Source organism: Triticum aestivum, chromosome 7A, assembly GCF_018294505.1.
Source record: "Triticum aestivum cultivar Chinese Spring chromosome 7A, IWGSC CS RefSeq v2.1, whole genome shotgun sequence".
In the NCBI taxonomy this organism is placed as follows: Eukaryota; Viridiplantae; Streptophyta; class Magnoliopsida; order Poales; family Poaceae; genus Triticum; species Triticum aestivum.
In genome coordinates this window covers 734,293,594-734,305,266 of record NC_057812.1, presented here as the reverse complement: position 1 = coordinate 734,305,266, position 11,673 = coordinate 734,293,594, and the positions used below count along the sequence as shown (strand labels likewise).

General features: G+C 44.6%; 1 protein-coding gene across 1 annotated transcript; it reads right to left on the bottom strand.

Moving 5' to 3' along the window:
• Positions 1–8,409: 8,409 nt before the first annotated feature.
• LOC123147690 (RING-H2 finger protein ATL80-like) lies at positions 8,410–9,068 on the bottom strand. The gene has a single exon (XM_044566961.1). It carries the CDS (start codon positions 8,893–8,895, stop codon positions 8,410–8,412), a length of 486 nt encoding a protein of 161 aa, XP_044422896.1. The 5' UTR covers positions 8,896–9,068.
• Positions 9,069–11,673: the final 2,605 nt, after the last annotated feature.

Genomic DNA, 11,673 nt, shown 5'->3' with positions numbered 1-11,673 from the left:
TCGTACACGTCCTCCGTGTTCAGGATTCCCGAGGGCTTTTGTCAGCGCGTCGTTCTCTCTGTTGAACTTGATCTTCCCCTGTTGAGCATCCCTCATTGCGTTAATAAGGGCTTGGGTGGGTTTAATTAATTTGCCCCGGTAAACACACTCCCCTGTCTCCGGGTTCAGCGTTCCCCCATGCCCGTACCACCAGCTTTTGGCCCTTGGGTCCCATCCCTCCGTACCTGGACGGATTCCTCGCGCCCTCAGCTCGTTCTCCATCTTCTCCAACCTAGGCACCCAAATGCGATACCCTCCTGGCCCCATAACATGATTGTACTCCTTCTTAGCCGCATTTTCCTTATTTTTTTTCGATATTTGAATGAACTGCTCCGATTTCTTTTGCTTCACAAATTATGGCCAATCATGTTTCAGTTTCTCATATTGTCCTTTGAAATCCGGAGTCTTGTTCTGCTTGACAAAGTCATGGGCTAGATTTTGCTTGAATTTCCGGAATGCGTCGGCCATCTTATGAAGAGCGAACTGTTTGACTAGCCTCCTCCTCTCCTTGTTTTCCTCAATCTTGTTACCCTCCTCATCGAATTTGTTGTATTCCGGAGGTAGAACGAAATGTTCCATAAGCTTCTTGAAGCAATCTTTTTTTGTTCTCTTATCGACAAAAGTGAAACCATCAATTCGTGCCTTCTTTGGCTCATTCCACTCCTGGACGGTGATCGAGACGTTGTCTCTAACAATGGCTCCGCATTGGCTGACAAACTTGATGGCGTTCTTGCGGGGCTCCAGCGGCCTGCCGGTTGCACTGTCGACAACCTCGATGGTGCATGTTTCTCCTTGTTTCATCGTCTTGGTTGCGCCACGCTTTGACGACGTACTCGATTGTTTCGACGATCCGGCCGAGGGCTAAAATAAGAAAGAGTCGCGCGCGTTAGTACACACATATTTATTCAAATCAGTTAGTTTGTATCACCAGAGGCTCAATGTATATATATACCTCGGCGCCGGAGGTGGTTGCTACTTCCATTTGAAGATCGTCGTTTATCGACGTTTGTTCGGCATCATCTTGCTGACGGCGCCCTTCATCTTCACCGTCAAGGTTCAGATAAGAAGAGATATCATCTTCTTCTTCTCCGGTCGGCACATATAGAATATCGCCGTTTATGATGCCGAACATATGTGCTTCACCGTCCGGATCATAGTTGTCCATAATCGGGTCAGCTCTATCGTCCGCCATTATGTCAGTCCTGAAAACATGTAGTAAAAACAAATTAATTAAGTGAAGAAGGGGGGCGGTGGCGGTGGCGGTGGCGAAAGGGCGGTGGCAAAAGGAGGGGGCGAGGAAGGGGTGGGAGAGGGTGTCGCGGTAGAGCGCGAGACGGGGCGGCAGACGACGGCGTCACGGAGAGGGGAGGCGAGGACAACACATTTATAACCCTCGCCGTCCCCTCTCGATCCCTAAAAAAACACCGCGCGCATCGCCGCCCCCCTCGCCGCCCCTCTCCGTATATACGTTTTTTTGTTAATTATCAAATTTTACGGGTTTTTTTGTTAATTATCAAGTTTTAAGTTATTTACCGTTTTTGTTAAACTAAGTTATTTACCGTTTTTGTTAATTATCAAATTTTACTGTTTTTTTGTTAATTAACTAGTTAAAAAATTCTCTCTCTCTCTCTCTGCTCTCTCTCTCTCTCTCTCTCTCTGCTCTCTGCTCTCTCTCTGCTCTCTCTCTCTCTCGATCATCGCTCTTTCTCTCTGCTCTCTGCTCTCTCTCTGCTCTCTCTCTCTCTCTCTCGATCAACGCCGGCGTTGAGGGCGGCGAGGCCGGCCGCTGGCGTTGAGGGCGCAGCGAGGCGGCGCGGTGGGCGAGGGAGGCCGGCGGGCGGCGTACTAGGGCGAAAGAGGGCGGCGGGCGCCGTACGTGGGCGAGAGGGGGCGGCGGGCGACGGCGGGCGGCGTCGAGGGCGCGGGCGACGGCGGGCGGCGTCGACGGCGAGGTCGACGGCGGGCGGCGTCGAGGGCGATGGTGGCAGGCCTTCGGCGCGGCAGAGAACGAGCGGAGAAATGGAGGCGACGGGTCGGGCGGTTGTATTTATAGCCCCCCCCCTTTAGTCGCGGTTGGGGAGGCGACCCGCGACTAAAGGGTAACCTTTAGTCGCGGTTGGGGAGGCGACCCGCGACTAAAGGACTTTTTTGGCGGGTTTTTCGTTCCCGCGCGCAACCACCTTTAGTCGCGGTTGGGCAGGCCAACCGCGACTAAAGGTATTTTCCAAATACTTTTTCTTTTTCAAAATCTTAAAAATACAAATAATATATCAAAAAATTCAGAAAAATAAAACTAATTCAATTCAAAATTCTAAAAATACAAATAATATATCAAAAAATTAAGAAAAATAAAACTAATTCAATTCAATATGTTAAAAATACAAATAATATATCAAAAAATTAAGAAAAATAGAACTAATTCAATTCAATATGTTAAAAATACGAATAATATATCAAAAAATTCAGAAAAAAAAACTAATTCAATTCAAAATGTTAAAAATACAAATAATATATCAAAAAATTCAGAAAAATAAAACTAATTCAATTCAAAATTCTAAAAATACAAATAATATATCAAAAAATTCAGAAAAATAAAACTAATTCAATTCAAAATTCTAAAAATACAAATAATATATCAAAAAATTAAGAAAAATAAAACTAATTCAATTCAAAATGTTAAAAATACAAATAATATATCAAAAAATTCAGAAAAATAAAACTAATTCAATTCAAAATGTTAAAAATACAAATAATATATCAAAAAATTCAGAAAAATAAAACTAATTCAATTCAAAATAATATACCAGAGGCCGGTCGTCGGCTATGGTGGTACGGCCGGACTCTGCAGAGCGTCATGTACTACATCACGGGTAATATAATTCACATGATCCATTCAACAAAGTTTGGTACAATAAATTATTACACATCATTTCTTCCCTTGTGTCCCTGCTTGCTTACGATTGTGTCGTATCCATGGAGCATCCTCATCATTTAACTTAATGCTTGGGTCGGTGTTCACTTTGAAGGGCGGAATTTCAGCAAACATATTATAATCTTCTGACATGTCTGTCTTGTCCTCCACTCCCACGATGTTTCTTTTCCCTGAAAGAACAATGTGGCGCTTTGGATCATCGCATGATGTACTGATCGTTTTCTTATCTTTCCGTTTCCTCGGTTTGCTACTCATGTCCTTCACATAGAAAACCTGAGCAACATCTTTCGCTAGGACGAATGGTTCGTCAAGGTAACCAAGATTGTTGAAATCCACCATTGTCATTCCGTATTGCTGGTCCACCTTTACCCCACCTCCTGTTAGCTTGAACCATTTGCACCGGAACAAAGGGACCTTAAAGGAGGGTCCATAGTCAAGTTCCCATATCTCCTCTATGTAACCATAATATGTGACCTTTTACCCATTCTCGGGTTCTGCATCAAAGCGGACACCACTGTTTTGGTTGGTGCTCTTTTTATCTTGGGCGATCGTGTAAAATGTATTCCCATTTATCTCGTACCCTTGGAAAGTCGTTATAGTCGAAGATGGTGTCTTGGCCAACATGTACAGCTGATCTACAACATCATTGTCATTCATTAAATGTTTTCTCAACCAACTGCCGAAAGTCTCCATGTGGGCCTTCCTAATCCAGGATTCAGGCTTCCCCGGGTTGTCCGAGCGTAAAATATTCTTGTGTTTCTCAAAGTACGGAGCCACCAAGCTGGAATTGGTCAGTACAGTGTGGTGTGCTTCAGTCAGAGAATGGCCGTCCATACATATCGTTGATTTCCTTCCGATCGTGCCTTTTCCACTTAGTCTCCCCTCGTGCCGCGATCGAGGAAGACCAATCGGCTTAAGGTCAGGAACAAAGTCAACACAAAACTCAATTACCTCCTCATTTCCATAGCCCTTGGCGATGCTTCCTTCTGGCCTAGCACGGTTACGAACATATTTCTTTAATACTCCCATGAACCTCTCGAAGGGGAACATATTGTGTAGAAATACAGGACCGAGAACGAAAATCTCTTCGACTAGGTGAACCAGGAGGTGCGTCATAATATTGAAGAAGGATGGCGGGAACACCAACTCGAAACTGACAAGACATTGGATCACATCGTTCTGTAACCGTGGTAGAACTTCTGGATTGATTACCTTCTGAGAGATTGCATTGAGGAATGCACATAGCTTCACAATGGCTACTCGAACATTTTCCGGCAGGAGCCCCCTCAAAGCAATCGGAAGCAATTGCGTCATAATCACGTGGCAGTCGTGAGACTTCAGGTTTTGGAACTTTTTCTCCGCCATGTTTATTATTCCCTTTATATTGGACGAGAATCCAGACGGGACCTTCATACTGCTCAGGCATTCAAAAAAGATGACCTTCTCTTCTTTGGTCAGAGCGTAGCTGGCACGACCTTGAAACCATTCCGGATGCCGGTCATCAGGGTCTTTCAAACGTTGCTGGTCCTGCCGTGCTTCCTTTGTATCATTTGTCTTCCCATACACGCCCAAGAAGCTTAGGAGGTTCACGCAAATATTCTTCGTAACGTGCATCACGTCGATTGCAGAGCGGACATCTAGGACTTTCCAATATTCTAGCTCCCAGAATATAGATTTCTTCTTCCACATGGCTGCGTGCCCGTCAGCTCCCTTCGGAACTGATTGTCCGCCAGGACCCTTTCCAAAGATGACTTTCAAATCCTTGACCATATCAAATACCTCAGCACCAGTGCGTTCCGCAGGCTTCGGCCGGTGATCTGCCTTGCCGTTGTAATGCTTGCCCTTCTTTCTTACTGGATGAATTTTCGGAAGAAATCGACGATGCCCAAGGTACACGTTCTTCTTACAATCTGGCAAATGTACACTTTCAGTCTCATGTAAGCAGTGCGTGCATGCATTGTATCCATTATTTGACAGTCCCGAAAGGTTACTAAGAGCAGGCCAATCGTTGATGGTTACGAAAAGCAACGCTCGTAGGTCAAATTCCTCTTGTTTGTGCTCATCCCACACACGGACACCACCCCACAGCTGTAAAAGTTCATCAACTAATGGCCTTAGGTACACATCGATGTCGTTGCCGGGTTGCTTCGGACCTTGGATGAGCACTGGCATCATAATGAACTTCCGCTTCATGCACAACCAAGGAGGAAGGTTGTAGATGCATAGAGTCACGGGCCAGGTGCTATGGCTGGAGCTCTGCTCGCCAAAAGGATTCATGCCATCCGTACTTAGAGCAAATCTTATGTTCCTTGCGTCAGCTGCAAAATCTTTGAACCATCTGTCGATCTTTCTCCATTGCGTTCCATCTGTGGTGTGTCTCAACTCCCCGTCCGACTTACGGTCCTCTTTGTGCCATCGCAACAACTTGGCATGCTCTTTGTTCCTGAACAGACGTTTCAACCGTGGTATTATAGGAGCATACCACATCACCTTGGCGGGAACCCTCTTCCTGGGTTTCTGGCCCTCAACATCGTCACCAGGGTCATCGCCTCTGATCTTATAACGCAATGCAGTGCATACCGGGCATTCATTCAAATTCTCGTATTCACCGCGGTAGAGGATGCAGTCGTTGATGCATGCATGTATCTTCAGAACCTCTAAACCTAGAGGGCAGACAACCTTCTTTGCTTCGTACGTACTGGCGGGCAACTCGTTATCCTTTGGAAACATATTCTTCAACATTTTCAGCAAGTTTTCAAATGCCGAGTCAGCTACACCTGCCTCTGCCTTCCATTTCAGCAAATCCAGTGTGCAGCCCAGCTTTTTCAGACCATCATCGCATCCGGGGTACAGCGCCTTTCTGTGATCCTCTAACATGCGATCCAAATTCTCCCTCTCCTTTTCAGTTTCGCAGCGTCTCCGTGCATCAGCAATGGTCCGACCAAGATCATCAACGGGATCATCACGTGCCTCTTCTTCACCTTCCCCTTCACCTTCAGCATCCTCCATGAAAGTATCACCGAAATGAGCAAGATAGCTTTCATCGATGAAATCATCCCCTTCTTCATCTTCTTCCATTATAACCCCTCTTTCTCCATGCTTGGTCCAACAATTATAGCTTGGCATGAAACCGTGCCGAAGCAGATGCATGTGAACATCTCTTGAGGAAGAGTAACCCTTCTGATTCTTACAGATAACACATGGACAGATAACAAAACCCCCCTGCTTGTTCGCATTAGCCACTACGAGGAAATCTTTCAAACCCGTAGTGAACTCGCCGGAGAGTCGGTTACCGTACATCCATTGCCGGTTCATCTGCATTATTATAATATAAAATATATAATTAACCATCATGAATTTGTTAAACTAACTAGCTACAAACAATATAAATTAAACAATGAACTGCACACATGCATATTTTATCAATGACACATCAAAGGTTCATCAAGTTGCTAACCGCGATCGAGGAGTGTGGCTCCAACACTTCATGTCATGTTTGTTTCATGCTCTTGGGGCATTTCATCAAACACCTTATGTGCATAAGAGGAACCAAAAGCAAACCTACACCCACTTGTGAAGAGAATGGCTCCAAATGGCTAAGTGTTGGCTGCTAGATGGGTTGCGGTTGGCCTGGCAAACCGTGACTAAAGGTGCCCGAAGGCCTTTAGTCGCGGTTGTCCTGGCCAACCGCGACTAAAGACCCTCACGTGCGCCAGCTGGCCACCGAGCGCCCTGGGCCCAGGCCTTTGGTCGCGGTTCACCTCCAGAACCGCGACTAAAGGTCCCATTAGTCGCGGTTCCTACAGCTTCGCGACTTATGGGGCTGGACGGAAGCCTGTTTTTCCACCAGTGTCCTCATTCGTCCAGTTTTACGTATGTTCGTCCTTTATCTTCCTGTTTGGATTTTTTCCATCTCCTGCTTTTTTCATGAGTTTTTTTGAAAACCGCCTCAAGTGCCCCACCAGTTATTGTAAGCTAATAAACACTTACCAAACAAAGTCATATTATTTGCGACAATCATGTTAATATCAGCAGGTAAATGTGCTAACATACTAAATTATTGTACCTTTGTTGTACCACACGAGCAATTATCTAATGGAATGCCAAGGCGAACCTACTTGTGGCTGATGACGACTAGGAGGACAATGGTATCCCCTGCCCACCGGACTTCAAATCTCATTCTTGACATTAGTGCTCGTGTTTTCTTGGATTTATTCCAGGCCTTCCGACGATGTGTGGTCATTAGGAGACGTTTCCTTCGACTACGAAGGCGTCTGGCGACTTCGTCAATCTCAAGGTGACGTGCCGGCACAGACTCTCGGAGGTGTTAATAGGGATAGGATGTGCATGCGTGCATTCATTTGGATGAGTGTATGTGAATATGTATGAGCATCTGCGTCTGTACTGTGTTTAAAAAAAAATAATGGAATGAAAAGTATGACTGCATATTTAACCATCTCTATCCTTTGCTTTGTTTTGCCTTTGCTTTGTGATGCACTCCGAACGGACCATCGATTTCGTATGAAATAGGCACCATTTTCGGCGGGAGCCGACAAGAGCCGAGAAGATCGTGAGGGGCAAGGTATGAACTTTTGAACTCAAGTGGTCATCTTTTATTATTTAATCTGTGCATGCAAAACTCTACTCCATTGGTTGAGACATGACCCCATGGAAAGTAGCAACTATCTACTGTGTATGATCAATCCCGTGTTATATGTTAGGTTGTGTCTCCGGAAGCACGTGCTTGAATAATCAGCCAACTAACTGAGTCGTCAGCCACTATCATTATCTCACTCGCGCATCAACTTTAAATCACTAGCTAGTGCGGCTGCGCTGCGTGTGATCAGACACGCATGCATGCATGCCGCACGTGCACGATACTTAGGATTATTTTAGTCCGAAGAGGACTGCCAGACCCCTAATCCATGGTCGATGGCAACCATTTGGTGTCAAAACCAAGACGAAACTGAAGCTATTTTCAATTGAACGAGATGCTCAATGATTTGTTCCAGGTCAAAGAAGATGAAGTGGTAGCAAAATTTTCTCGCCTTTAGGGTAGAAACCATGACTTGGTTAGGTTCTGGAGAGCTAGCTGTGATTGATTGTATGAACCTTGGTGATGAGTAATACATTGTTTTCACCCGCAAAAGAAAAAGGAAGAAGATTAACTGGTGATTTGTCCCGGCCGATAAACGAAGAGGACAAGAGGTGAATATCGCAGAGAGTAGGTGACTTGTTCATGGCCACTTGCACGAGTACTAGCAGAGCAATGTTTTGCTGGGCGCCGAATGCAGCAAGCCAGTACAGGGCCTGATTAAATTACAAATCTTAAGTAAACACAAGTCTAGCCTGTTAAGAGACATCAGATCGACAGCCAGGCTAGCTAAAAAGCAGAGAATGAAGAAAATAGGGGTAAGGACATGTTCTCGACGCCACCGTTAGGCGCCGCCATCTCGATCGCCGCACCTCTCGCACCTGTTGTTCGCCGCCACTACGACCACCACAGTGGGAGTCGCGGGCGTGGCAACCATGGGGGCGCGGCAGGAGGGGCATGTGGCGCAGGTCCGTAGCCAGGCGTCGACGCATGCGACATGAAAGCCGTGGCCGCACTGCGGGAGCACGCGCAGTCCCTCCCCCTCCATGAACTCGGCCAGGCAGATCCCGCATTCTGACGACGACGACGACGACGATGACTGCGCTGGAGCCGCGGCAGCGAAGGAGACGGTGGGGAGAGCATCGATGTCCTTCTTCTTGAGGCCCTTGGGGGGAGGAGGAGAATTGGCGTAGCGCCGGCGTCTGCATGCGCAGTGGGTGACGAGGGCGAGGACGAGCGCGCACAAGAGCGACGCCAGGATGACCACCATGTCCGAGTTCATTGCCATCACGGGCGCCCTCTGCTGCCGCTGCTGCTCCGGGACCTGCATGCTCACCGGCGACGACGACGGCTCGCCGGGGCTGGTGGTGGCGAGGGGTGGCTCGGTGCAGGAGGCTCGCCGGAGCACGCATGGTATGGTGTCTGAACTCTGTACCTTTGACTCTGGCCGTGTGTATGTGCGATGCTCTGCGTAGTTTTTTACAGCGTCGAAGTGGCCGTGGTGCTGTGGAAAGGAAGGTGACGCCCACGGTATGGCTCGTGTTTAGTACAAAATTAAAGTTAGTATAAAGTTGGGTCATTTATTTTGAAACGAAGGAAGTAGGATCTAGTGACACTGTAGAATACTAAACGCCTACCTTCCTGGAGACCAGCCATATGTGCGCGTAACGTGTGTGTGAAAAGATGAGACACGCTCTACTTTTTTTGACTTGTGCTTTGATTTGAAAGAAGAAGAAAAGTTGCGGTGCGTACACATTTCTTATTTTTTTTTGAAGCTAGTACACATTTCTTATTGTAAAGTGGATCAGCGAAAGATATTAGTGGCCTGACTAAAATCACGTGCTTATTTTTTTATTTATAAAGTACATTTTGTTTTTCTTTTGAAATTCATCGTTAGTAGCCAAGCACGATCATCACCCTGCTTGCATTATGGAAAGATGCATGCAATTTTTTTTTTGAATTTTCTTGGAGCATGCGAAATTCTTTTTATTGTAAGATGAGGGGAAATGGTTAACTTATTTGATCCGTGCGCCGGAATGACAAAAATGCTATATATGCATGCATGCAATTCTTTTCTTTAAAATATAAATCATGAAAAGGGAACATTTATGAAGGTACATGTCATTCATTGTCTGGAACTAGGGACAAAGATGGAGAGGACTAAGTGATAACATATTTTGTTTTCCTGCTTTCTAGAAAAAAATGGAAACAAATATAAATCCTGGAAAGAAATAAAAAGCGAATTTTGTGCTAGATAACAAAATACTATCATAAACAACTAGATATAGAGCAAAAACAACAAATCCGATTGCTAAGTTGACTCCATCATTATAACTTAGATATATAACAGTGTACAGTATCGTGAATATGTTTTTGTTTCTAGGAACATAATAAGATAACACTAACTATAATTTCTAGGAAGATGGTCATAGACTCTGACTCAGGAGAAAGGATTGTATTTTTCTTATGGTAGGATTGAATTAGGACAAAGTGTACATGTGTTGGGCTAGAGTGTGCTATCTCCACTACATAAAAATAGACTAACATTTCTTTTCCTGCCAGGCAGTACTTCGTCCAATATTTAATATTTTCCTGATGATCATTCCTTGACATACCAAATAAAAAATATTTTCTTTGGCAAGTGAACAAGTTATTAGAAATAAAATAACAGGCAGAATATGGTAAATATTTTTTACACAACCGTATAATATGGAACAGGTAAATTATGGGCTAATGTACTACCTGACATTTCAGGGGCCCGGGGCAACACTAGAACTAGGGGCCCTTAATGTAATCATCAAAATAATGATATATACTAAAATTATATAATAAAAAAGTTAAGATGCATCCAAAATCAAAATTTATATAATGAATAACTCATATATATTATTTTTTTTAAAATCTATCATTCCATAGATGTAAAGTCTTTGATGATCATACCAATATTATCTTCCAACAATTTCTATGAACTTTTCCTAGAGGCATCTGTTAGATAAATATATATCTCAATCCTAATAAATGATAGAATTGTAAACCGCAATGTAATTTGAATTCAAATTAAACATAAATTTGCTACATGTGCTACACATCCATTCGGTATTTGAGATGATGGAAATTACACACCTTGACGGCTTGGCTGTTGAGAACGATCGAACTGGCGAACTAGCAGGAGCAGCGAGAAGGATTTGATTGAAGCAGGGACTAGACTAGCAGAGGTGGGGAGGATGGCAGGGACGGTTCACCGGCCTTCAATGTCACTAGAGGGCGGCAGGGAATTGTTGAACGCCCACGGTCTGCCATGGTGACTTTGGATTAGGTTTTTTTGGAAACCGAATATGAGGGAGTCGGTGAGACAGATATGGAGAAAGAGGAAACGAGGATCACGGTAGGAGATTTCGTCCAGCGCATGCCCAGGGATCACGGCGATCATCTAGCGATTGCAATTCTGTTAGGAAAAAACTCGCGATTACAACTTGTAGCTAGGGATACCTGCTACCTGTGTACGTGTTTACCTTCCTCCTCCCTGCCTACTTTGTGTACGTGCACCTGGCCGGGGCCCCTTAGGACTTGGGGGCCCGGGGCGGCCGCCCCCCCGCCCCCCCTCAGGGCCGGCCCTGTGCTAATAGCTACTGTAGACAAAAACAGGAAACTTGCACATTTGCGGGTACATAAATTAAATTTTCGGTAGTGTACCATGAAAAACATTGTTCTGTTTTTGTTTCCATTTTCACGAGATCCTTTCTATTTTTTGCCCCCAGTCAATAAATTTCCATTTCTTACATATTATTCGCTGAATTTTCGTATTTTTGGAATAGAAATAAAGTTACATTTTAATCTCTATCCAAAAAGATAAAAAATGATATATTTGAATGTTTGGTAAAAACATTTGCTTTTTGTTTAATGGAATGCTAGAAAAAACCTCAGGTGCGGATAATAATGTAAACTATGAGAATTGGATATAGACTTAAAAGTCCACAAAACAAATGACTAAGAAGTAAGTGGTGCATGAAATTTTCAGGACAATTAAGTGTGTGTTTTCATAGTGGTCTGTGGATAGGAAGGGCAAAGCCACATGACAATGACAGATTAAGCAGCTTTAAATTGGTTG